This window comes from Mustela erminea, chromosome 9 (genome assembly GCF_009829155.1).
Source record: "Mustela erminea isolate mMusErm1 chromosome 9, mMusErm1.Pri, whole genome shotgun sequence".
NCBI lineage: Eukaryota > Metazoa > Chordata > Mammalia > Carnivora > Mustelidae > Mustela > Mustela erminea.
Genome location: NC_045622.1, coordinates 12,965,989 through 12,991,640, shown reverse-complemented (window position 1 = coordinate 12,991,640; position 25,652 = coordinate 12,965,989). Strand labels below are relative to the sequence as shown.

General features: G+C 49.2%; 1 protein-coding gene across 2 annotated transcripts; it reads right to left on the bottom strand.

Moving 5' to 3' along the window:
* Positions 1-349: 349 nt before the first annotated feature.
* Positions 350-17,096, bottom strand: LOC116600234. 2 transcript variants are annotated; one of them, XR_004289556.1, is made up of 11 exons: positions 16,967-17,096; positions 9,024-9,105; positions 7,826-7,899; positions 7,319-7,458; positions 6,723-6,933; positions 5,880-6,093; positions 4,234-4,381; positions 3,699-3,866; positions 3,202-3,358; positions 2,887-3,083; positions 350-587 (listed from the first exon to the last, which is right to left on the bottom strand). XR_004289556.1 is itself a non-coding variant. In XM_032360368.1 (10 exons), exons 2-10 carry the CDS (start codon positions 9,056-9,058, stop codon positions 3,010-3,012), a joined length of 1,221 nt encoding a protein of 406 aa, XP_032216259.1. In that variant the 5' UTR covers positions 9,059-9,105; positions 16,967-17,096; the 3' UTR covers positions 2,565-3,009. The 2 variants fall into 2 exon arrangements, 1 of the variants encoding a protein (XP_032216259.1); XM_032360368.1 differs by lacking the exon at positions 350-587 and having other exon boundaries at positions 2,565-3,083.
* Positions 17,097-25,652: the final 8,556 nt, after the last annotated feature.

Here is a 25,652-nt window from a genome sequence, read left to right as displayed (position 1 = left end):
TGTTAGACTAAACTGTCATGACAGCCACCAAATGGGCTAACTTATTATAATAGGATTTTTTTAAATTTTTTCTCCTTCCTCATGTAACGTCCAGGGTAGTTTCAGCCTGGGGTAGTGGGAGGGGCATGCTTTATTCCGTGCACTCGATTAGGGACCAGGCTGATGGCAGTGCTAACACAGCCTCCGAGGTTGCTGGGGTGGTGTAGTGAGGCGACCAGAGCTTGGGAGACTGCTCCGCAGATACAACCCACCCCCTTTAGAAGTGGTGCAAACTTCCACTCATGTTCTGTTGGCTAGAGCTTAGTTGCATGGTCCCCCTAATTCAAGAGCGCCTCAGGAATGTAATGCACACCCAGGAAGAAGGGAAAAATGGATGTTTATGGACAACTCTGGTCCCTGCTGCAGTGCATCCTTCTCAGACCCCTGAAGAAAGGCTGTCCGTCCTCCAGCCATCTGAGACACATGTGGGTTTTGAAGCAATTCTGAAATCTGGAAATTCCCGAAGGGACTCTCTCCTCTAACTGGTGGGGTCTCAGCTGGAGTCACTGCCAAGTCGGAGATGTCTCTTCCTTCACTGTAGCTAGTAGCTGTCAGAGAAGTATTTAGGCAGAGAGATGAAGGGTAAACTGGAATTGCATCTAGAATCGGCATTTGTGAGATGGAGTTTGTCAGAGAGGAGACAAGCTCAGAAAACAAACTCGAAGGTTCTGCAGTTAGCATGAATAAGAGCTGGGACTAGAACCCAGTGTCCTACTGGGTTGCACACTGCCTTTCTGGTCCTTTGGCTTCTTGTTGTAAACATTATGTAAAAAGGCCCAAGGTTAGAACATTACTGGTGAAACTGGTGAAATCCAAATAAAGTCTGGAATTTAGTTCCTAGAAATATGCCGCTCTTAATCTCTTAGTTCTGGCAAATGTGCCATAGTTATGTAAACTGTGTAACAGTCAAGAACTCTGGGTAAAGAGTAATAAAACAAAACTCTCTGTACTATCTTTACAACTTCATGTAAGTTAAAATTTTTTTCCCCAAAATAAGCTTATTTTACAAGGCCCCAGTGAATGTAGGCTCTGGGCCCTGGACCTACTCTGAAGTTATTATTACTTCGGAGTTTACTCTTTTGCAAGCTGTTTTGTAAGCCATCCCCTTTCCTTAGCCAAAGTGCCAGTGAATACATTCAACTCCTAGACCTTTGTCACAGCTCTTGTCCACAGCTGGTTTCTATTTCCATATGGGTTCAGGTTTTAACTTCATCGTAGTTGGGCCCCATACTTTCTTTTTTTTTTTTTTTCCTAAAGATTTTATTTGTTATTGGACAGAGAGAGATCACAAGGAGGCAGAGAGGCAGGCAGAGAGAGAGGAGGAAGCAGGCTCCTCACTGAGCAGAGAGCCTGATGCGGGGCTGGATCCCAGCACCTTGGGATCATGACCTGAGCCGAAGGCAGAGGCTTAACCCCTGAGCCACCCAGGGGCCCCGGCCCCATACTTTCTTAAGAACAACTTACTTTAGGAGGCCAGTGTGGACTGAACGGCCAACCTCCCCTGCCCCATTCCCATGTTGAAATCCTAGCCCCAAGGTGATGGTATTAGGAGGTAGGATCTTCAGGAGGTGATTAGGTCCTGAGGGCGGAGCTTCATGAATGAGATTAGTGACCTTGTAAAAGAGACCCCAGAGAGCTCCCTTTTCATTCTACTGTGTGAGGACACAGTGGGAAGCTGGCCTCTGAATCAGGAAGCCAGCCCTTGGCAGGCACCAGATCAAGCTGCTAGTGTCTTGATCTTACCCCCACCCCCAGCCTCCAGGCTTGTGAGAAATAAATATATGTTGTTCAAGCCCCCCCGCCCCCCCAAGTGTGTGGTATTTTTGTAACAGCAGCCTGAAGTATAGACCCCTAAGTAAGACAGGCTCCAGTGTTTTTGGAACCCTTAAAACCACATTTTTTTTTTCCTTAACAAAGAAATCTGTTTTCAAGCAGAGACTGAGGTGGAGGGGAAACAGATAGATTCTACTGTAGGTGAGCTCTGTGTTTGGTAGGCATCGGTGAAAATTTATAAATTTTTCTCCCTCTGATCTTTCTGCCTTTGTGTGCTGAGAACAGAACATCCAGCAGAGACCTCCCGGCCGGTCCGGTATGTGGCTGGCTGTCATTCCCCCGGCCGGCTACTAGAGGGCAGTGTGACACCCCTTTTCCTGACCGTGGACAGGAGGGCCACTGGGTCTGAAGCAGGGTGTTGGAAGTGATAAGCCTTAGCATCTCTGAAGGAAATGGGTGGCTACGTTCAGTCGCCTCTTCCACTTCTTATCCCTACCTTAAAACCAGAAACATAATCCTGTTTTCAATATGGTAAATATTTTTAAGAGAGAGATGGTATTTAGATTTTGATCACAATCTTCCTTAAGCTTTGGAGTACTTTCTCCACGTGGCAGATTTTGTTTGTTTGCTCAAATCCAATTCAGACCCTCTTCTTCCTTTCCTGTGCCACTTTCTCCACTCGGAGGTTTAGACCCCAGTGGCAGTGAGCAATAGTAAAAACCACTGGATTACACATCTTAAAAAGGTGAATTTTATGGTATGTGAATTATAATTTTAAAGAATGTAAAGGGAAAAAAACGCAGCAGTGAGCAGACACCGTAGCTCAAATAGAATGTAATTAATTGATGGTACTGACTTGAGAAAAGTCTCAACGCTTTGCCATTCATTCGTTCGTTAGAGGGAAACAGCCTGACCTCCTTTCCCTCGGGTATCCGGGAACACACCGACCTTCTAGGACACACAGTGCATTGTTCCTTTCTAACCAGGCTACTCACCCTTGGCTCAGGTAGTTTCAGTGAGCTGGATTAGGGTCAGGGTGTGTCTGGGAAATCCCAGTGGGGAAGCAGAATTTACCCTTTGAGGTGGTTTTCGTGGAACCTCAGTTTTCAGTTTGAGTTGGTTAGGAGACGTGTGTTCTGAACTGTGCGTTTTTGCATCAGTTATTTGGGTGGTTTCTCCCCCCCCCCCCGATGATTATTACATTTGGGAATTTTGAGTCCTATTGTTGTCATAATTACTTCTAGAGCTGGTTTTCAGGCAACTGGACTGGCCTGTAAAGATAGGCAGAGAGAATATGGGGCCAGGTTGAAGCTGAGCTGTGTCTGCTCCATGACTCTGGCCTCCCCCCACACCCCCTGACCATATGCAGACTCAGTCTTTCCTTTGTACCTGAATGTTTTCCTTTGTTCAGCAGAGAAATCGTGTTTGGCTCCCATTTGATGCTGTTGACCTTGGGCTTACACAGGTTCAACCTTTCAGAAAACAAGGGCATGTAGGAGGTCCTGGTGGTAGTTTGATCTTCAGTTGGTGCCGGCAAACCCACGCCCTTTCAAGGGGACAGAGAGAGGTCAGAAAAGGAAAAGGAGCAAATCTTCCCCTCCCTGCATATTCTGCTCAGCACCCTCTGTCGACCAGGGAATTATAAGGAGTCACAGAGAAAAATGCAATGTCTGGTGCTTAGTAAGCAAGGTTTGTTTTCTTTTTTCTTTTGGCAGAGGAGATAACATTTTTGCAGAGAGGTTCCTTGCTCAGGATTGCTCTAGGTTGGGAAAGATCCAGGATTTAAACCTCAGACTCCTTTCCCGACGACTCAGCGCCCACCCACGCTCAGGCCTTTAGCAAGGTCAAAGGTGAAGGAGGACCCGGGGGATGACAGACGTTCTTACCGGCAGCTTCTCATGGCCTCTGTGATGAGGGTCTCCATAGTGTACTTGGGAGAATTGCTTGCCTGCAGTTTCAGTTTGCAACTTGGCTTTGAGGGCCCTGAGTGTGCTAGAGGGACACTTACCCTTGACTCTGTTTACCAAGGATTTGGGAGGAGGTAGATAAGGCATCTGGGAAGAAAGGAATGCTTGTCTGGGGAAATAATAATAACAATAATAATAATAATAATAATAATGATTTTAATTGCTATCTTTTGTTAAGTACTTACCACGTGTCAGACTTCACCTGTCAAACATTCCTTAAGTGCATACATACCTCATCTCTGGTCAGGGACAAATATCAGACTCCCTAAGTGGCTGCAGATTCAGGAAAGTAAAACTTTTGGATTTCCCCAGAATAGTGGGGTTGGGGTTTTCTGGTAGGGTAAACTTCCTCCCTTGTTCCCTGTGTACCGCCACTCCCCCCTCCCCTTGGGATGAGGGAGTAGTAGAGACCCTCATGCTGATTACCTCTTGACAGAGAACTTGGGCACTTTACCCTGGTTACTGTGTCTCCATCAAACTTGGCAGTGGTCCTCCTACCCAGGAGGGTCATCTCCTGCTTCAGCCATCTTGGCCTCTGACGCTGATGCATAGTGGGCCGCCAGCCAGGGGCAGTGTCTTTCTGCACCGCCTGGATATATTTGCTGCATTGGAGTGAAAACATTTCAGGACCTATACCTGTGAACGAATCCAGGCACGCCAAATAGAGGGGCACCGTGCCATCTGTTTCTTTTTAAATTTTATTTATTTACTTATTTGCTTTTCATTTGTGTGTCTGCCTAAACTATACAGAGTATTTTCAGGTAATTTTGAAGACAAATTTGTTTCTTCCCTGAAAATAAAATTTGAATTTATTTTATCTCTGCTCCTTTTCACACTCCCCAGTTATCATGCTTAGACCCAGCACAGAGGACGCAACACCAGCAGCCAAAGGATAGGGCAACGGAGAGCCCTTCTGAAGCCTTGTGGTAGGCAGCTAGTGGCTATGGCTGAGAGAATGTGGTCTTGGGGAATGAGCTTGGAATTGTGTGTGTTGGGGCAGGGGCCAAGAGCGCTCTCATGTGCTGTGGTGGCGTCCCTGCTCCCCGCGAAGGCTCTCCTTTCCTCCACCCCTTTGGACTAGGACTCCATTTCTGTAATATTTGTGTGCCACCGTATGCGTACTCCTCCCTTTGCACCCGAGCGGGGCCTTCTAGCCTTTCAGGGATGAGTCCGAGGGAGGGAGTGGACCATTCTGAGCCCCCGAGGGAAGCAGGCTTGAATAGGCAAGAAGCCAGGACAAGCCTGGGCAAGTGGAGTGCCTGGTACTCTGCAGTTTCATGGGGACTGGGTAAGCCTGCCTACTCGGCCTCCTGGCATGCAGTTAGAGCCCATGTCTCCCAGAGATGTGGAGGGAAAGAGACTGACCCCTGGCTATGAAGAACATGCAGTTTGTCCTGGCCCCAAGCTTAGGTAAAGCGAGGATGAAGTAAATCTGAACTAGTCTGAGACTCAAGATTCTGAAACAGTTAGTCCTTTGCTTTGCTGCCTTCTATAACTATGTCTCTGAATTGGACAGAAGACTGAGTTCTGGATTATTACAGATCTTCCTTGACTTACGGTGCGGTTACATCTCCTGAAACCACCTGTAAGTTGAAAATATCAGAAGTGGAAAATGCATTTAACGCAGCTGAACTACTGAACGTCATAACATAGCCTAGCCTAACTTAGAAATGCTTAGCACAATTATTATTAGCCTATAGCTGGACAACATCATGTAACTCAAAGCCTACTTTTTAATAAAGTGCTGGATAGCTCACGTAGCTTTTTGAATACTGTACTGAAAGTGAAAACCAGGATGGTTACATGCGTGCAGAAAGGTTGTCCGAGTGTTGGCTGTTGACAGCTCTGTTCGCGGGGCTGACTGGGAGCTGGGGTTCGCTGCCAGGGCTCATCGCCAGAGTATTGTACTGCGTATCGCAGCCCGGGGAAAAGATTCAGATTCTATGGTTTCTACTGAACACGCATCACTTTGGCACCATCATAAAGTCGAAAGATCATAAGTTGGGGACAGTCAGTACCTTTCTCTTGGGCAGTAGAGCCCTCCTTTGGCCTCTTCCCCCAATAGCAACCCACAGCTTGCCAAGAGTTTTGGTTACTCACTCGATCCCCTGGCTACTTTTGTTTGGGTCGGTTTTGAGCACTTGATTCCACCCCGAGGCTTGGAAGTTGCTCTGGTGTTGGCTGATATACTCCACGTAGCCTGGACGCATTGTTGGTGCTATTTTTCTGCCCTGAACGTGAACTGGGAACATCGACTCGCCAAGAAGTGGGTTCTGGAAGGAAATCTGATGAGTAGTACTCATGTGGTAGTCACCTGAGGGGAGCAAGAAAGTGTGCAGAGGGCCTCCTCTGTGTGGGAAAGTCCTGAGAGTAAAGGTGGGGACCTGGACCCCAGCCTTGGCTCCTGCATAGCTGGTCTATTTAACTAGACCTTGGATAATGCAAATAACAGACGCAAATACTAGGGCATTGCCTCTCCCACCGCGCTGACCTTCAGGGTTGTCTCCCAGCACCAGAACTAAAGAATTCTTAGTGTGGAATCCAGATTACCCTCTATGCCTTTTTGGATCACCTGAGCTTTTGAAAGCCTGGATGACAGGGCTGCCCACTGGTCCAGCCCACACAGGAAGGGGCTAGGCTGGGGTTATTGGTGTGGTACCCTCCCCAAATGGTTCCAGCTGGCCTCGGAGGCAAATATTGCCGAAAGGCTCTTGAAGAAGACAGGGCTGGGGCCCTTGCTGCCTTCTGCCTTCTGCTGGGCTCATGGTCCCCACCTCTGGGATCTGCAGTGGCGGGGGAGGGGGAGGTGAGGGTGGGGGCGTGGAGGGGGCGGGTACAGGAGTGCCCCTGGTTAGGGTGAAGCTGGTGGGCTGGGAACAGAGGGTCTGATACAGAATGCCACTCCTCTATCCCCTGGAGGTTTGCCTCCAGGCTAAGACTCACCTGAACGGGAGGACTTCGTCCCAGGGTAAGTCTCTGGCTTTTTCCTCCCCGGCTTGTAACATTCTCCACAGGTTTTGCTGAAGGGGAGCCACGGAGGCTTGCAGTACTGGCTGAAGTAGCCTGGCGGCTGCATCTGGGGTGAAGCCTTGGAAAGGGGCTCCAGGCGGTATTTAATATCCTGCGGGGCTATTTCCTCCGGAGCTTCTGACTCCTGCAAGGAAACCCCCCTGCTGCTGCTTCCCCACAGTGGGAAGTTAGCTTTTGCCTCTTGGTGCACAGGGGTCCTTCTGATCTCCCAGGCCTGAGTAGGGGAGGTCAGTGGGGAGTCAGTCTTCTAGGGCGAGAGGTCATCAAAGACTAGGTAGGTGCTACTTTCTAGCAAGTTACTTCACTTCTCTGAGCCACTGTGTCCTTACTCATAAACTCACTTCCTGGGTTACTGAGAGGATCTGAAATAAAGTAGCAGAGTGCCTGGCACGAGGTGCTTCCTAAATGGTGTCTCCTCTCAAACTGTGAACAGTAAGATTCTTCTCGAGGGTTTCTGCTGTGTCCATGGCCTGTGTCCCTGTTGGCTCCGCTCTCCCTCTCCACCTTACCTCAGGACCGGGATGGCTGTTCTCCCACTGGGTTTGGAGAGCCGGTGTGTCTTGCGGGGTGGGACTGAGGGCTGAGCTATTTGAAGAAGGGTGGGCAAGTGGGCAGAGTCTTCTGTGCCCTGGAGAGGGGGTGTCTAGAGCTGGGGGAGGAGGAGGGATGGCCTGTTCTGGTGAGGCTTCCCCAATAACCTCCTTGCCTGTTACCCCCACCCCCCCGAGGGCGGAGCTGGGGTGCTGCTGGTGGCCTTGGTGTTCAGACAGGACCCAAACTGAGTTCGTTTGAGGCCTGAGCGCTAAGAACTGGGCAGAAACACGGAGGTGGGGGAAGTAGGGGTGGTTGGGGAAGGGGGGGGATGCTTTCTCTGCATGTAAGGCCATATGGCATTTTAAAAGCAGTTATTTTAAATGAGCATTTCGGGTCTTTATTTATTTATTTATTTGGCCTTGAAAGTAATGCTGGTCGCGAGAGGGGTGGCTTCCAATGACATTGGTTGGTGGTAGACTCACCAGCTAATGGGCTGAGCTCTGGGTAGGGGGTTGCCTGCTCCCACGGATTGATGCCGTTGCTGTGTCTGTGTTTCCTAAGAAGCAGAGGAGAGAGGAGTGTCTAGGAGCACAAGAGGGTTAGAGCTGAGTCCAGGGTTTGTTCACCTGCCACTTAGGAAGCCGCAAGGGTGTACCCCACGGGACCTGTGGAAGCCCCTCCACAGGGATTGGCCAGTAGCTGATACTCCTTTAGGGAGAGAGAGGAAGGTGGCCTACTACACTGGCCACACTGAGACTCAGCATTTTAGGTTAAAGGGGCTGCTGCCCTTTTGGAAGCAGCTTTTTGGTTGGTTATTGACTGGCCTTTTTTGACTCCATATACAGTGGAGGTGGCGGGGTAGGGTATAAAAAAGACCTGCCAAAGGGCCGCTTTACCTACAGTTGATGTTGGGAGGCTGCAGCTGTAGTGGGGAGCCGGTGAAAAGAACTCTATGGGGAGGTCGGCCCTTGAACCATTGAGGTCTGGGCACGCCCTGAGTGAGAGCAGAATCCAGGACAGGAAACATCCTGTGTCTTCTGCCTGTCAGCTCTGCCTTAGAGGAACAGAAGCAGACAGCGGGAGCTTTGGGGACAGTTAGAAGGGGAGTGAGAAAGGGGATGTTGGGTAGGGGGTGACCGGAGGACAGTCAGCCATAGTCACAGAGCCCACAGACATGGCTGAAGGTGGGCACTGTAGTCCTCTGGCTTTCTGGGTTGTGATCATGGTCATGTCCTTGCTCAGCCCTGCCCTCTGTCCCTTGCTTGTACTTTGGCAGAAACACTTTGGTTCTGAGGGTTGGTGTCTTAGGTTGCCTTCGTCCTCCTCGCTGGATATGAACGGTACCCTGTTGGCTTTGATGGAGGAAGTGGGAGCCACTGTTTCCCTAACAACAGACCCCAGACCAGCAACTAGGGGAGGGGAGCGATTGTGTGATTGATCAGGCCCCAAGATTGTTGGATCTCATCTCTGCCACCAGCTTCAAGTCCAGCTCTGGATTGCCTCTGTGTGTGGGTGATGTGTGTGTGTGATGTGTGTGTGTGTGTGTGTGTGTATGTGTGTATGTGCCCATGCTATGGCCCTTCAGAAAATGTCTGTTGTTTTCTACCCTGATCTCCATTCCCCTTTCGAGACACACACAAACACACACACACTCATGCACATACACACACACACACACACCAGTTGTCGTCCTGAGACAGACTGTTGACCTGCATCTTATCAGCTGGATGAATCTGGCCAGTAGCTGACGCTCTTTCAGAACCTGGAATCACAAAATGGGAATCTTAGAGGTGGATGATACCATAAAGGACTTCTATTCATGATACTTACCCCACACCAATTAATTTAGAAGTATTTTCCATCAGTTTACTAGTTCAGTTGCTTTCCCAACCTTTGGTCCCATGGAAATACACTGCTAATTACATGAATCTTAGAATCGAAGTTAGAGTCTTGCAGAGATTTGATCCTTACATCTGTTCCATGCTGGAATCTCCCGGCAAATCATTTCTAGAAGTGCCACTCCCACCTAGGTTTGAACACTTTCTGCCCTGTCACCCCCTCCTGGGACATAAGTAGTTCTTTCCTGGGCAACTCTAGCTATTTGCAGTTATGTTCCCCTGTGACTTCACCATTTGTCTAAATTATCCGTCTTGGGGCTTACACAAACGGACTAATAACTCCTCTTCTATCTGACAACATTTTAGATGTGTTGGAATACATTTTTCTTTCTCTTCCTGGAGTCACAAGATTAAGGTAATAGGAGGAGAGTTTTCTATTGGAACTTATATGAGAAAGGAAACAAGACAATATTCGCTTAGAAGGTAGTAGGAAATTAATCTTTATACATAGAGGGTCTAACTGCATCTGCAGACCCTTCCCCTAGGGCCTCCTCACTGTCCTCCATCCCCAGCCCAGCCCCAGAGCCAAGCATGACAACTCAGCTGGAGGCTGACACCAGAGGAGGCGGTGGGAGGGAGAGGATGAAGGACCATAGGAGAGGACCAAGGTTATCCGTGCAGAGGGTCCGGGTGCATCCTCATAGGGAACTTTGGAGGGTGGCCTCCAGGTGGGTCCTAGAGTCATAAATAAAGCCCAGGGACAGACAGAATAGACTAGAGGAACTACTCTTGAACACTGGGGTGTGGGAGGGGGCCAAATAGCCCAAGAACCTGAAGTGCAAGGACTGAGGGGACACCCTCTAAGACTCATTGTTCTCGAGTAGCCGTTAGTAAGACATTTCTCCCCTTCACTGTGGCACCTCTTTTTTGATTGGGAAATGATGTCACAGTTATGGTGACATTAGAAGAAAGCTGCTGCGCCCAGCTTATTTTTTTCTAGTTCCTTCAACCATGATTTTGAGTCCCATACTATCTTCTCTGAAGTCATTCCAGTTTGCCCCTTTTAAAGTGCAGCACCTGGCTTGGGTCCCAAGGCCCAGGATATTCTGATAAATAGGACTGTTATTTTCCTACATCTAAATATTATGTTGTAATCAATGTATTTGAGGTTGAATTAGCTTCCATGGTGACCACATCCCACTGTTGATTCTCACTGAGAAAACTATTGTCAAATGTTCCCACTGCTCCTTTATAGATATTGCGAGAAAAGAGACGGAGCCAGATCACCCCCATTGCCTCCTTGTGCAGTTGGCGTGTTGTTCCAGTTATAGTTACTTTCAGCATCTAAAAATCCCACTTGCTCTTTGACACTTTTTCAATGTGGAAGGGAATGGGATGGTGGGCCTTGTCTTGGTTTTTCTTGGTGCAGGAGAGGAGGAAGCTAGAATGGGGGTTATCTGGGCCCATTCCTTCTCCTAAGCTCTGATTAGCCCAGCCAATGTGGTCTCATGCTGGAGAGGACTTCTGACTTACAAACTGTAAAGTCTTTCAATGTGGACTTTAGAGGAACTTTTGACAAAGACAAACTCAAGCAACCACCCGAGGTGCCATGGCACCTCCCTGTAGGCTCAATTCTGCTTACGAACTTATACTGCAAATTAATGCTACTGCTTTAAGTGCAGGCTCAGATTACCCAATCAGCCTTTCTCTGAATTTTCATGGCACTTTGTACTCAGCTCTCATATGCTGTTTTGTGGATCATGAAGTCTTGTGGCCAAAACTTTTAGTCATTTTCTTATTCTTACTTATATTCTTATTTTCTTAGACCTTTTACTCATTTTCAAATCCCCAGCTCCTAACCCAAGGTACTATACCTCAGAACTAATAGCTGTCATTTATTTGGTGCCAGTATGAACCAGGCAGTCTCTATACAGTAATTTCATAAAAACTCAACAAATTTGATGCTAGTATTTTCATTTTGTAGACAGGGAAACTAAGGCTGAAGACCACAGAGCTATCAAAGCCTATGTACTCTGTCCACATGAATGAATGAATGAATGAATGAATGCATCTTGAGGTGGTTACTCTAGGTGAGTGGACCAAAGTTGGTTCATTGCTTTCTGGATGCTCCCTACAGCTTCTTAGTGAAGGTCTCTAATTAGCAGTGCTGATAATAGATTATCATATATGCAACATTAGATGAATGCTTAATTAACACATGGACCTCCTATCAGATATTCATGGAGTGACTCACCAGCCAACCCAGTCCCAGTGACAGGGAGTTTGTAGCCTTCATGGAAGCAGGGTAGGGGAAGCATGATTATTCCAGTATTGACGGTGAGACTGAGGATAGGAATGTCTCCCGGTCACATGGGAGGTGGTTGAGGAGGAGGCCTTTATCTACAGGATGTGTCTAGTCTCCTCAACCTTCTATCAAGGTCCTTTGTACCCTGACCTATCAATCCCTTCCCTGGACTCTCTGGACTTCACTTCCCTGATCAAACACCACGGGTTCAGACTTCTGTGCTTTCCCAAGCTGCTTCCACTATTCCATTTTTTCTCCCACTAGCAGGACTTTACTCTTCCTATAGTGCCCAGCTCAAGTATTTCTTTCCTTTGTGGATTTTTCCCTGGTTTCCTTGCTATGGGCAGAATGGCTGAATTAAATGCTTCCTATTTATGTAACATTTGTAAATATTTATGCACTCAACATAGGATCATCTAAATCTATAAACAAATATTAACAGACCTGAAGGCAGAAATAGACAGCAATACAATAATAGAGGGGGACTTTAATACCCCAGTTACACCAACGGATAGATCATCCAGACAGAAAATCAATAAGGATACACTGGCCTTAAGTGACACATTAGATCAGAAGGACTTAATAGATATATACAGAACATCCCATTCAAAAGCAGCAGAATACACATTTTTCTCAAGGGCACATGGAACTTTCTCCAGAATAGACTATAAGTTAAGGCCACAAACAAGTCTTAATAAATTTAAGGAGACTGAAATAATATCAAGGATCTTTTCCAACCACTATGGTATGAAACTAGAAATTAATTACAAGAAGAAAAACTGGAAAAAGCACCAATATGTAGACATTAAACAACAGGCTATTGCACAACCAACGGGTCAACAAAGAAGTCGAAGGAGAAATAAAAGCATACCTTGAGTCAAATGAAAATGGAAATACAACATATGAAAATTTATGGGATGCAGCAAAAGCAGTTCTAAGAGGAAAGTTCATAGTGACACATGCCTAACTCAAATACTTCAAGAAGGAACTAGAAAAAGATCAAATGAAGCCAAAAGTTCATAGGAGGAAATAATAGACCAAAGTGGAAATAAATGAAATAGAGACTAAAAAGGTAATATAAAAGATAAGTGAAACTAAGAGATGGTTCTTTGAAATAAAATTGGTAAACTTTTTACTAGGTTCACCAAAAAAGAAAGAAAAGTCTCAAAAAAATCAGAAATGAAAGAGGAGACATTATAACTGATTCCACAAATACAAAGCATCGTAAGAGCCTGCTCTGAGCAATTAAACATCAACAAATTGGACAGCCTAGAAGAAATGGATAAGTTCCTAGAACCAGACAAATTTCAAGACTAAACAGAAAAACAGGAATTGGTTGAAGAGGAAGGCATACCTCCAAACTCATTTTACAAGGCTAGCACTGCTCTGATACCAAAACTGACAAGGGCACACAGAAAAAGAAAAGAAATTTATAGGCCATTACCTCTGGTGAACATGGATGAAAACATCCTCAACAAAATGTTACCAAACTGAATTTAACAATACATTCAAAAAATTACATACCATGATCAAGTGGGATTTATTCCATCATTGCGAGGATGGTTTGACATCCATCATGTTTGTAATCAACATGATACACCACATTAAAAAAATGAAGGATAAAAATCACATGATCATCTTAATAGATACAGAAAAAGCATTTGACAAAATTCAACATCCATTCATGATTAAAAACTCTCAAAAAAGTGATTATAGATGCAGAGTGCCTTGACATAATAAAGGCCACATATGATAAACCCATAGCCAATATCATACACAATGGTGAAAAGCTAAATCATTTCCTCTAAGATGAGGAACAAGATCAGGAGGTCCATGCTCACCATTTTTAGTAAACTAGTATCTGAAGTACTAGCTAGAGTGCTTAGGGAAGGAAAATAAACAAAAGGCATCCAAATTGGTAAGGAAGAAGTAAAACTGTCCCAATTTGAGGGTGACAAGATTTTATAAAGCCCTAAAAGACTTCATCAAAACACTGTTAGGGGGCGCCTGAGTGGCTCAGTGGGTTAAGCCTTTTCCTTTGGCTCAGGTCATGATCCCAGGGTCCTGGGATTGAGCCCCATATAGGGCTCTCTGCTGAGCAGGGAGCCTGTTTCCTTTCCTTTCTCTCTGCCTGCCTCTCTGCCTGCTTGTGATCTCTGTCTGTCAAATAAATAAAATCTTAAAAAAACAAAAACAAAAACAACACTGTTAGAAGTAATAGGCAAATTCAGTAAAGTCACAAGGTACAAAGCCAATATATAAAAATCTTGCATTTCCATACATTAACAACAAACTAGCAGAAAGAGATGTTAAGAAAGCAATCCCATTTACAATTGCATCAGAGTGAATAAAACACCTAGGAATAAGTTTAACCAAGGAGGTAAAAGACCTGTATGCTAATAATGATAAGACATTGACGTAAGAAATTGAAGAAGACACAAATAAATGGAAAGATACTCTGTGATCACAGATTGGAAAGATTCATATTGTCACATGTTCATACCACCCCAAACAATCTACAGATTCAGCACAATCCCTATCAAAATTCCAATGGGCATGTTTCACAGAAAAAGAACAAACTATCGTGAAATTTGTGTGGAAACACAGAAGACTCCAAATAGCCAAAGCAATCTTGATAGAGAAGATTGTGCAGGCATCACACTCCCTGTATCAAACTGTATCACAAAACTATGGTCATCAAGACGGTATAAAATCAGCATAAGAAGAGACACATAGGGGTGCCTGGGTGGCTCAGTGGGTTAAAGCCTCTGCCTTTGGCTCAGGTCATGCATGATTCCCAGGATCCTGGGATCGAGCCCCGCATTGGGCTTTCTGCTCAGCAGGGAGCCTGCTTCCCTTCCTCTCTCTCTGCCTGCTTCTCTGCCTACTTGTGATCTTTGTCAAATAAATAAATTAAAAAAAAAAGAAGAGACACATAGATCAATGGAGCAGAATAGAGACCTCAGAAATAAACTCACATATATATGGCCAATTAATTTACAACAAAGGAGGCATGCATATACAATGGGGATAAGATAGTCTTTTCAACATCTGATGTTGGGAAAACTGGATGACCACATGCAGAAGAATGAAACTAGGCTATCTTATGCCATTCAGAGAAATTAACTCAAAGGGGATTAAAGACTTGAATGTAAGACCTAAAACCATAGATATGAAAAAACACAGGTAAGTTCCTTGACCTTGGTCTTGGTGATGATTTTGTGATCTGACTCCAAAAGCAAAGGCTACAAAAGCAAAAAATAAACAAGTGGTACTCCATCAAAATAAAAAGCTTCTGCGCAGCAAAGGAAACCATCAACAAAACGAAAAGACCACCTCCCAAATGGGAGCAAATATTTTCAAATCATGTATCTGATGAAGGATTGATATTCGAAATACATAAAGAAATCATGCAACTCAATAGCAAAAAAAAAAAAAAAATCCAATTAAAAAATGGGCAGAGGATCTGAATAGACATATTTCCAAAGAAAATATACAGGTGGCCAACAGACTCATAAAAAAATGCTCAATATCACTAATTATCAGAGAAATGCAAATTAAAACCACAATGAGATATCACCTCGTACCTATTAGAATGGCTATGGAATGGGGACTGTTGTTGCTATCTGAGTCCCTAAAATGCACAACTATTGGTGCCTGATGTCGCTAATATGCATCTGTGTATTACTTTGCAGCTAATTTATGTGAACTTCCCTGATAGGACATAGACATTCTCCAATACCCCTGACCCCATTCCCACCCCAAAAAGAAACACAGTGGTGGTCCCTAACCTTTGACTTAGGAATCCCAGCTCAGATAGGTGGAGCAAAAGGCGATCCCCAAGAGCCCTGCATCAACGAGGTAACAGCACAAAAGGAAGGCATCCGGGAGTCCTGGTACTGTAGGGCAGATGGCTCTGATTTCTCTTCCTCATGTCTTAGGTTGGGGATGGGGGGCTTGTGAACAGTCTTCTTTGATTTTGCAGTTCAGGTTAGGGAGTGGGCTGGGGGAAAGCAGATGAAGAGGAGGGTGAGGAGGAGAGGGGCTTTGCAATCTGGGTGGGCCTTCGGGGACCCAGGCAGAGACCACAGCCCAGAGCAGTACCAGGCATCCGGTTGGGTGGGGCTGCCCTCCGGCACTGTGGATGGGCCCATGCCCCCTGCTCCGAGTGGCCGTTTGCCAGACACATGGAAAGATAGCATTTTATTCCCTTCAGGCTTCTACCTTTTGGCTGAGCCACCTCTTCTATCTTCCTTTTTTCTGTTCCTTCTGCCAGCTATCTCCCCACTTGGGAAGGACTGCGTCCCCTCTCCCCCCAAGCTGGCCTGTCCAGATGCCGGTGCCCTGGCCCAGGGCGGGGGCTCTGACTTTCCCTCTCGGTGCTGACTGAAAGGGAGTCCCTTCAGCTCTGGCTGGGGACTGAGGGAAGGTTGCTTGTCTCTGCTCAGAGCTTCTTCACTTTCTCCCCAGGCTCTCTGGGACCCTCCCCTTGCCTGTGATTAGAGAAACCATTTAATTTATTGTCCAAACTAGGACACTTCTGTGAGTGAATGGGGTGTGTGTGTGTGTGTGTGTGTGTGTGTGTGTGTGTATGTGTGCACACATGTGCTATTTGTAATATGTCGAGACAACAGGTGTAAACCATGACTGATCCGGGCAAGCTGGAAGTCAGGGCAAGCAGAGTTCTGAGGGGTCGGCTGGCCTTGCTTTCATCCCTAGGGAAAGTGTGGAAGGTGGAGGCGGCCAGCAGAGGCTGCTGTGTACCAGCTATGTCTGCAGGTCTCACCCCCGAACAGCTCTCAGAGGGAAAGGCTGGGGGGCAGAGGCTGGGTGTGGTGAAGGCTGCCATCCCTTGCTGACGATTTGGCAGACGGTGAAATCTGGGCTCACCATCAGGAGGGCGAGGGGCAGGGGTGGGGTCGGGGGCTGGTTTCTCAAAAGCGTCCTCTAATTCCTGGATTGGACTGTGCCTCTCCTGAACCCAAGGGATTTTTGTCCTGCCCCTTCAGACAATGCCTGGCAAGTGGGTTTGTGGTACTACCAGCTCCTGAGGCTGGCGTCTTCCTAGGTAGGTTAGCAAGAGGGCTCATAGGGCAGCCCAGGGGCGCCCTGTGTCCGAGAGGACCGTAGGAGTGCTGAGAATCCCCTTTGTTGGCTTGCAGGTGGAGAATGCCGACCAGCCATGGAGTCCTGTGAAGGAGAAGGGCTCTCCTGCAAACTTCTACCCTCTCTCCTCATTTAGCTCTTACCTCTGGCAGAACAACCCCATTTCTGTCTTCCTTACCTAGGGGACTTCCCTCTCTTGACCTCTAAGTGTGGAGCTGGGAGACCTTATTCCTTGTGGGAGGAAGGGATTTCTGGAGAAGGTAGGGGTCCTTACTCTACTCTGGCCTGTGGAAAGTCTTGGTTGCTGAGTGGACTCTCAGTCCCAGCTGTGATGTCCGGGTTACGGGCTCACACCAGCTTCTCTCCCTACTCACCTGAAGGGAGAGGCAGTATCTGATTTTGCAGACCACGTGCTGGTGACCCTACCCCAGCTCCTCACCCTTTGTCCTCAGTGATGGTAAAAGGGGAGGTGTTCTAAGCCGGCTGTGGGGAGAGCTGCCCTGCCTAAACAGAGAATTCTGGAACAGCAGTGGGTATCCAGGGCAGCCACAGGGATTACCATGGCAACACAAAAGGCAAGCCTAGTTGTGGGGAGGTGGGGCTGGAGCAGGATTCCCGGGCTGGTCAGAGGGGGGCTTGAGGCTAAGAAAGAGAGACAACCACAGCTGCCCCAAAGAGGCCAGAGAAACCCCACCTGTTGCCGCTTGTCAGCCAGAACCCCATGCCCCCTGGCACGCATCTGCAAGGCGCCCGGCCTGGGCAGAGGGTCTGCTGTGTGTGGAAAGCTCTAGAAGGGGGAGGGGAGCCCAACTCAACCGCAGAGATTTGTTTTCTCAGTCCATCCAAAGAATGGCAATAGGTTTTGGACTGTTCCAGGCGCTTCTCTACCTGGGGGACCCTGAGCCATCAAAGTTAACCTAGACTAGTAACCAGGGATCAATTATTGGCCTGTATTGTGCTTTCCAACTTCTTGCAAAAAGCAGCCTGTTTGGACAAAAAATGAAAGTGCGTTTTTTGATCTCTGGTGTCACTGAGCTGGGCTGATGCCTTCCCTCCCCAGCTGCCTTTGCCCACTCCCCTCTCATGGCCTCCCTCTCTTCCTTGGGCAAGGCTGATTAACCCCTCAGGTGCCAGGTTTGGGGTGCCCCCCTCCCAGCTCAGCTCTCAGGAGCTCGGAGCAGGCCAAGTCCAGTGCCTGCCAACCTCCTCCCCACCCTCCCTCTGGCTGCCAAATCTGACTTTGATTAGCGTGTGAGGGGGGAGAAAAGCAGGAAAATAGAATATTAAAATCTTAATTCAATTTAAAACACTGTCATTCACAGGCATGCCAAACAGTGAGATGACTAATTATTATGCAAATGAGGCAGATAGAAAAGTGATTAATAATTGCACAAATTAAAAATTATTGTAAACATCCTGTGACGAGCGATAAGTCCGATGGAGAGGCGAGGGCGGTGGGCCGGGGAGGCCGCGGCGGAGCCAGCTCCTGCATCCTTATTTCCTCATTAGGGGGATTTAATTAGTGCCTGATGATGGGGCTCGGCGCTGCCAGGGGTGGAGGAGTGGGGGTGGCCTGGGCCTGGCCATGCTGAGGCTCAGTCCCTCTCCGGCTCCTCCTCATTGCCCCATGGCTAAGCTGGAGCTGGCTGAGCAGGAGGAGGGGTGAGGGAAGAGAGGCAGGCCCGCCACCCTGCAGGGCCTGGTGCAGTGCAAAGGTTGTCGTGGCTTTCTGCTGGCCTCTAGCAGCTGCTGCCTCACGTCTGGGCCAGGCGATGGTGCGGAGGAGACTGGTGCGCATCCTGGTTCCGCCACATTCCTCAAGTCCAGTGAAGGGACCCAGGGAGCAAAACGGCAGTGCTGAGAGTGAGGGTAGACAGGTCCATGACGTTGCCTGGGGCCTCATGGTTACTCCGGGTTTAGGTTTTCCTGACTCTGGGGGCGGGCACAGAGCAACCAAGTCAGTGCCCTGAGCTGAGTGAGTTGCCTGTGTCCAGCGTGTGTGCAAGCTTCCTCCAGACAGGGCATGCCCAGCTGCTGCTTTGGCTCAGGTTGACTTCGCTGCTCCAGGCGGGGGTGGAGGGAAGTGTCTGAGCTCCTCTGACCCAGCAGCACCACTGGTGCTTTCCAGGGCATGCGGCCATCCCGGGGCCCATACGCTGAAGTAGAGCAGCAGCTGATGTATTCTCCCGAGCAAAACTTCCCTGCCAGCTAGAGCACGGCGGCTTCCTGCCTTGGCCCTGACACATGGGGCTGGGACCAGGTCTAAGGCCGGGTGGCTCTTTTGTCCCACTGCTCTCCCCTTATCACCATGGGCCTTAGGGAGAAGCCTTCCATGTCTGGGGAAGAGCACAGATCAAGTCAGAGGTCAAGGCCTGCTGAAGACCTCTCGCCATTCAAGGGAGCATGGGACGCGGAAAATGGGCAAGGCTTCTGGGGAGGACTAGGGTGGGTGCTGGCCTTTGAAGGACCGGGAGGGCTCAGAAAAGTGGGTAGGAAGTGGGGAACAGGACAATAAGTTAGCCAGACCTTAATCTTTTTCCCAAGGAGCCCAGATTTCCTAACAGGTGTTGCCCCCCTGCTCCCGGCTGAGAAGCTGAGGTTTTCACGGGTCAGAGGTCCAGCCTGTGTGTCCCTACATTTCTCTTCCTGAGACTGAGCTGGGAGGCTTTGCTGTCGGCGAGGCCCCTGCATACCCCACTAAGTCTCACTGCCTCAGCTGTGAGAGGGCCCTTCTGCCGACAGTCCTGCCTGCCCTGGGCCCCCGGCATCTCTTTAGTTTGGGGGTAGAGGTAGGGCCTGAGGCCCGAGTCTGGGGGGCCTGATGCCAGGCCGGGAGCTGCTCCCCTCTTCAGGGGTGATTTTCCATACGAGACTGCCACCACACCTGCAGACACACGCTGGTGTTTGTCACTCAGTCAACGCGTCAGTTGCTTCTTCCCTTTCCCAGGACAGTGTCTTCTTGCTCCGGCTCCCCGGGGCAGGCTGCACCCCTACGCACCCATGCTCCTCTTCAAGAGAAGGGCAGCCTGGCTATAGCACTTACTGGAACCCATGAGTGCCCCACAGGGAGTGCCTAGTTATCCCCAAAGGTCCCCCGTTGGCATTAGGCCCTCTAAAATCCCAGTGCACTCTAGGAATGCCCACACACGTGCTTTTGCTCCCTGTTATACCCCAGTAACTTTCCAGTATGTCTCTAGCAACTCCCATTGTTTTCTCATCATTCCCCAGTATCTTTCTGAGAGAATCCTCGTTAAGGCTCCAACACTCACAAAATCCCAGGAACACTCTAGTAACTGCCAGTGAGCTCCGAGTAATGCTTAAGTTGCTCCAAGTACCAAAGAATGGACTTCTAGTGTGTGCCCAGGAGGACTTGGTATTCTCCCAAGAATGTCCCAGTGTGTTCCCAAGAATGAGCCAGCGCACTGTAGCAACATCCCCCGTTCTGCAGGATTTCCGGTAGCAGCCATCAGTTCCCCACGTGGCCCTCTTCCTTACCGAAGTCTGCTAGGAATGGAAGTCAGCTCGGAGGGGATCCGCTGTCCCTCCGTGCTCTGGGCCCAGCCATCAGGAAGGGAGAGAGGTTCTTCGCTCCTGGCCCTCCGTAAGAACCCTGGGCTTCCCTCCAGTGGGAAGTGGTGGGAAGGGAAAGGAAGTGCAGATGAACATTTGTTGAGAGCCAGCTCTGTCTTAGGCATTTTATTTAGAGAAGTGAAGTGATTTTTCCTGGTCATCAAGTGGCAGGGAGTGATCTGAAGGCAGCTCTATGCCGCTACAGCCCTGCCGGTCCCGAGCCTGCAGCAAAGCAGAGAAGGCAAATCTCAGGGACTGGGGGTGCACAGGGTGGGGAGAGGGCGGGCAGCGGGCTCTGGGCTCCCTCGTTCCCTCTCTGGTGGTTTTCTCAGGAAAGAAAGAGAAGGGGTTACTGGTTAAGTTTTTTTGAATGAAGCTCTGGTTCCTAGGAATACCGCATCTCTCAGGTGGCAGCAGGTGTCCGACCCACCCCCTCCAGTTTTACCCTTCTATTCAGGTACCAGGTTCTGCATCTAGGGCCCACCAGACCCACAGACTTTTCCAGATGAACCCAGTTCCAGAGACAGCCCAAGATTATGGGCTCACCCCTGGCCCTTCCGTCAGCCTGGTCGTTGCCCCAAACTCCAGGTTCCAGGTTATGCATCAGCCCCCCTGCTCCCTCCCCTCTGCTCACTGTAGACACGCTGCCCATGTCAGCCGCCCATCTGCTTCTCTTCCCCTGGCTGTCTTCCCTGGCACAGGAGGCACTTGCAAGGTGACTTTGAACAGTGCAGACTCAGCGGGAGGGGGGGATGGGAGCAGCCCTGCAGGTGGGAAATGAGAACTAGACCAGGTCTCTCCTTCCCCGGCCCGAGCTGTGTCCCTCCACTCTTGGGAGCACGGATGGGAGGGTAGTGAGAGCAGGGTCCAGAGGCTGGGGACACTGGTTCACGGAGCCTGTGCTGGCGGGTTGGCTTCATCCTGTGAAGGACTCTGACCCCCTGCTCCCAGCTGGGGGTGCAGAAGAGAGAAGGAACGATGCTGGTCCTGTGCTGGGCAGTGGCCTCCCCACGCAGAGTGGGGAGGTGAAGGTTTCAATATGCCTTGGCTCCCCGCCCCTCTCCTCCCTACCCCACTGCCACGTTGGTGGAATCTTTGAAAAGCATGTGATGGGGGGGGGTTAGGGTTTAGGCAGTTCAGAGACAGACTACGGAGGCTTATATCCATCCTTCTTCATCATATAATAGCTATGTGACCTTGAACATATTACTTAGGGTGTCTGAACCCCAGTTTCTCCATTCATACAATGTGGCTTATGCTGTTAGACACCTGCCATATGGTAAATGCTCAATTAAAAAAATGTAATGACATACGCGCTTTTCTGGAAGTCTGGTATACTTCACATAATCATACTTGCACACATACGGGATTATGTGTGGGTTCTGGGTTTTGTACGTGCTCTGTCCTTCCCCGCTTTGCTCTTTGCTGTTGCCTCCAGAAGGCTGGGTGGGAGGTGAAGGGTCTGCTCGTGACCTCTCCGGCTACTCAGGGGCTGAATCCTGCTCAGGAAAGTCAGGAACAGGGAGGGGGAGGCCTTAGCCCAGGGCAGGGGAGCCAGAGCCTTGCTGAGGGAAAGGACGGTGTCCAGGGAGGGTGGACTGGGGTGTGGCAGGCTGTCTCAGGGCTGCAGAGGCTTGAGGCTGTTGGGCGGGTCCCTTTCTGCTGGAGCTCGCCCCCTATCCTGTCAGCGCCCACACCCTGGCCTCCATATTGGAATCCCAGCACTGCCTCTACCAGCGCTGTGGCCAAGGAGTACAAGCCACTGGCACTTGCTGCTTGCTTCTGGAGGAGGGCTTCTAGAGGCGTGGAGGGACGTTTGGCTCACAGGTTAGCCCCTCCCGCTGGTTTATCCTGAATAGGGAACAATTTGGCGAGAACGGGGGACTGTTGTGATGGTTGGGTCCCCCACAGGCAGGTTCTTCATGTAATCTGTGGTCTGGGGCTCCTTCTGTGAGGTGTCAGTGTTGGGACAGCCTCTGGGAAGTTTTCTGCAGGAGATGGCCTCCTCTGATAAGACTCTTCAGGGTGTGGGGTCTTCACCTGAGGATCTAGTGAGTAGGTGCTGGCGTTCGCATGGCCAGCCTGAGGGAGGGGCTTGGCCTGCTGCACCCTCCTCTCCGTTGACCCTCCGCCTCCATGATGCCTTCAGCCCTGGCAGGGGCCGGTGGAGGTGGGGAGGAAAAGAGGGGACACGATCCCCAACAGTGGTGTCTCTGGTGGCAGTGAATTTGGGACTAACAAGCTACACTGCTGACATGTGCCAGCCATGCTTAACTGCAGAATAACTGAGGACAGTTTGAGATAAAGATCACTAAAAATGTTGACTCGAGACCTCAGGTATGTGTCCCCTTCCTGCACACCTCCAGCATAAAATAAATCTCGCCGTGTCTTTATGGCTGTGTCTGAGCATTTCTGCGCATCTCTGAGGCATCAGTCGGGTAGGTATCCCGCTCGGCTTGGGTCTGCTTTCCCCTACCAGAGAGCCCAGCGAAAGCAGGTGGGAGCGTATGGAGGGATACTGACAGCAAGGAAGGCCAATGGTCTGCACACCCTGTGTAGGGGACAGGACCCTGCTCACCCCTTCCCCGCCCCCAGTGACAGTGGGGAGATTGGGCAGCTGGAATGTTTATGAGCCTTTCTCTCTCTCTCTTCTTTTCTTTTCTTTTTTTTTTTTTTTTTAAGATTTTATTTATTTATTTGACAGAGAGAGAGAGATCATAAGTAAGCAGAGAGTCAGGCACAGAGAGAGGAGGAAGCAGGCTCCCTGCTGAGCAGAGAGCCCAATGCGGGGCTGGATCCCAGGACACTGAGATCATGACCTGAGCTGAAGGCAGCGGCCTAATCCACTGAGCCACTCCGGCACCCTTCTCTCTCTCTTTTCAATTACAATGATACCGCAGGTGATTAACTGCTGATAACCCTGTTAATTTAAAATGGATCTTCTCCCTTCTGGCCATCACAGGGAAGACTTAAGACACCAAGTGTCAACAGGTTTGGAGGAAAGGGGACAGGAGGTGTGCAGAAGAGAGGGAAGGAGAATCTGAATGGGCAGCAGAGCTGGGGCTGTTTGGTTACATCTGGTTAGGGGCCGAGCTCCAGAGCTGTAGGAAAAGCTCCTCGCTGGGAGAGGGAAGACTCTCTGCCAGGCTGAGGCCATGGGAGTCCAGAGGCCCCGAAATCCCTTCAGCCCTGCCACATTCCCAGACAACACCCCATGGCACATGGCATCACCCAACTTAGGAAGCGAGCTCTGTGGGCTCTGGCCCAACACACTAGGCCTTTACTGTGGCCTGGCCTGGATGTCCACCCAAGGTATCTACCTGTCAGGAACTGTTGCTTATCCTTGGGCTCATGACCCTGGAAACCCACCTTATCCCAGCTTCACACTTTCCCAATTTCAGGGATTTGGGGTAAATTTCAGAAAGAAGATAAGCTTGTTCTGGATGGTTTAGACATTTGTCCAGAGTTAGTGTCTAGATGAGATCAGTATCTGTGATCTTTCTTGGTTCTCAAAATGTATCCAACCGACAATTTTTTTTTTAAGATTTTATTTATTTATTTGATACACAGAGAAAGACCAAAAGTAGGCAGGGAGAGAGAGAAGGAGAAGCAGGCTCCCTGCTGAGCAGAGAGCCTGATGCAGGGCTCCATGCCAGGACCCTGAGATCATGACCTGAGCCGAAGGCAGAGGCTTAACCCACTGAGCCACCCACACGCCACTCAAGTGACAAACTTTTTAAAGTGCAGCTCAGGTCTTAGTGATAACAGAGATGAAGAGAGATACGGTCTTTGTCCTCAAAGAGCTTATCATTTTCCAGCTGGAGTCTGTCAGGTAAACAAATAATTACAACACAAATTATGCTCAGCACGGGGAAGAAAATACCTCACCTGGTAGGGTATGGGAGTCAGGGAAGGCTTTACAGAGGAGGGGACATCTGAAGTGGGCCCTGATAGATAAGGAGGAGTTCTCTGGGCAGGTAACCCAGAGAGTAGGAAGGCCATTTCAGCAGAGGGAACCGCATGGAAGTGGAGAGGCTATGATTGCTGCGGGAATGCAAGGACACAGATGTGGCTGGAAAGCAGGGCCAGATCTTGAAGAGTTGGTAGGATTTCTTCTGAAGGGTGACCTCCCTGGTCCAGGACAACTGGGGGCTTCACTCCACAGAGGGGTGCCTAGGGAGGCTCCAGCTTTGTGGCATTAGCTCCCAAAAGGCTTGACAAGGATCTCCCAATTCTCCTGCCTTCTTTTTTCCATTTTAGAGTAAGAGAAGAGGTATTGGGGCATGGAATAGGAGGTAGGTGGAGATTTAGGAATGAAGAGGACCCTGGGTTTGGATTCTCCAAGTGGCTTCTCTCTGTCCCACACAGCTTTGAGACCATTTTGGAGACTGAGATTTGAGTCCTGGATGTGTATAGGGCATCTGCTCCCTCCCTGGGGAATTCCCTGCTCAGAAGCTAGGAATCTAGTTCCAGAAAACATCTCACTCTGCTGCTCTGGGATGGGTCCCTGAGCTCAGTCTGGAGACACCCACCCTCTTACCCTAAATCTTGGCTTCTGGAAGAGGCCTGGGGGGAGGTGGCTGGTGTGGTTCTTGGTGGGCTGATAGCTGAAGGGCACTGTCCCCATCCAGGACAGATGTGATTACTTCCAGGGACCCCGAGTCTAAGACTTGGGGGCTAACGGCATCCTGGGGCCATCAGCCTCCTTTACTATCAGTGCTTGCTCCTTCCCTAGACCCTTGACCTCCCCCAGTGGGCCAGAATCATTAGTTTCTGAGTTGGACCTGAACAGTCCGAGCCTCTCTTCTCTCATCCCCTTCCTGCTGTTTCAGTGTTTTTTTTTTCCCCAAGACAAACAGCCACAAAACTCCATCTCTTAATGAAACTGTTTGATGATGATTAATTATGCAGCTACCTCATTTGCATGCACAAGCTGTGGTTTCCTGCTTCTCTCCCACACTCCTCTGGGTGCCTCAGGCAAAACAGAGACTTGGTAACTCCAGTGTCTTCCCACTCTCAGGCAGCCCTCCCAGTCACGAATCACTTCCGGAGCTGGAGGCAGGGGCTGTACAGTCCCATTTGGGGTCCTTGGACAGGGGCATATGTCATGAATTCTCAACCCAACCTAAGAAGATAGGGTGCTTGGGTCTTACCTCATTTCTCTCCTTTACTTATCAACTGTTTGACCTTAGACAAGCCATGAACCCCTCTGGCCCCAGTTGCCTCCTCTGAAAAGTGGGACTCACATGAGCACCATTTCAGTGGGCTGTGTCTGTCTATGTACCTCCAGTGTTGGGTACCGTGAATGTGCTACTGACGTGGGTTTTTGAATTATTGGTTGCATCGAATGGTCTCCTGGGGTCTCTAAGATGTTTCTCCAAATTTCTATGGAATCCGTACTTTCACCAGGGTTCTAGTTCTACCTGTTGTAACAAGATACCCTCTCACCTCTAATGCAGCACCCACTGTGTGTATCCCCTTCCCTGGGGA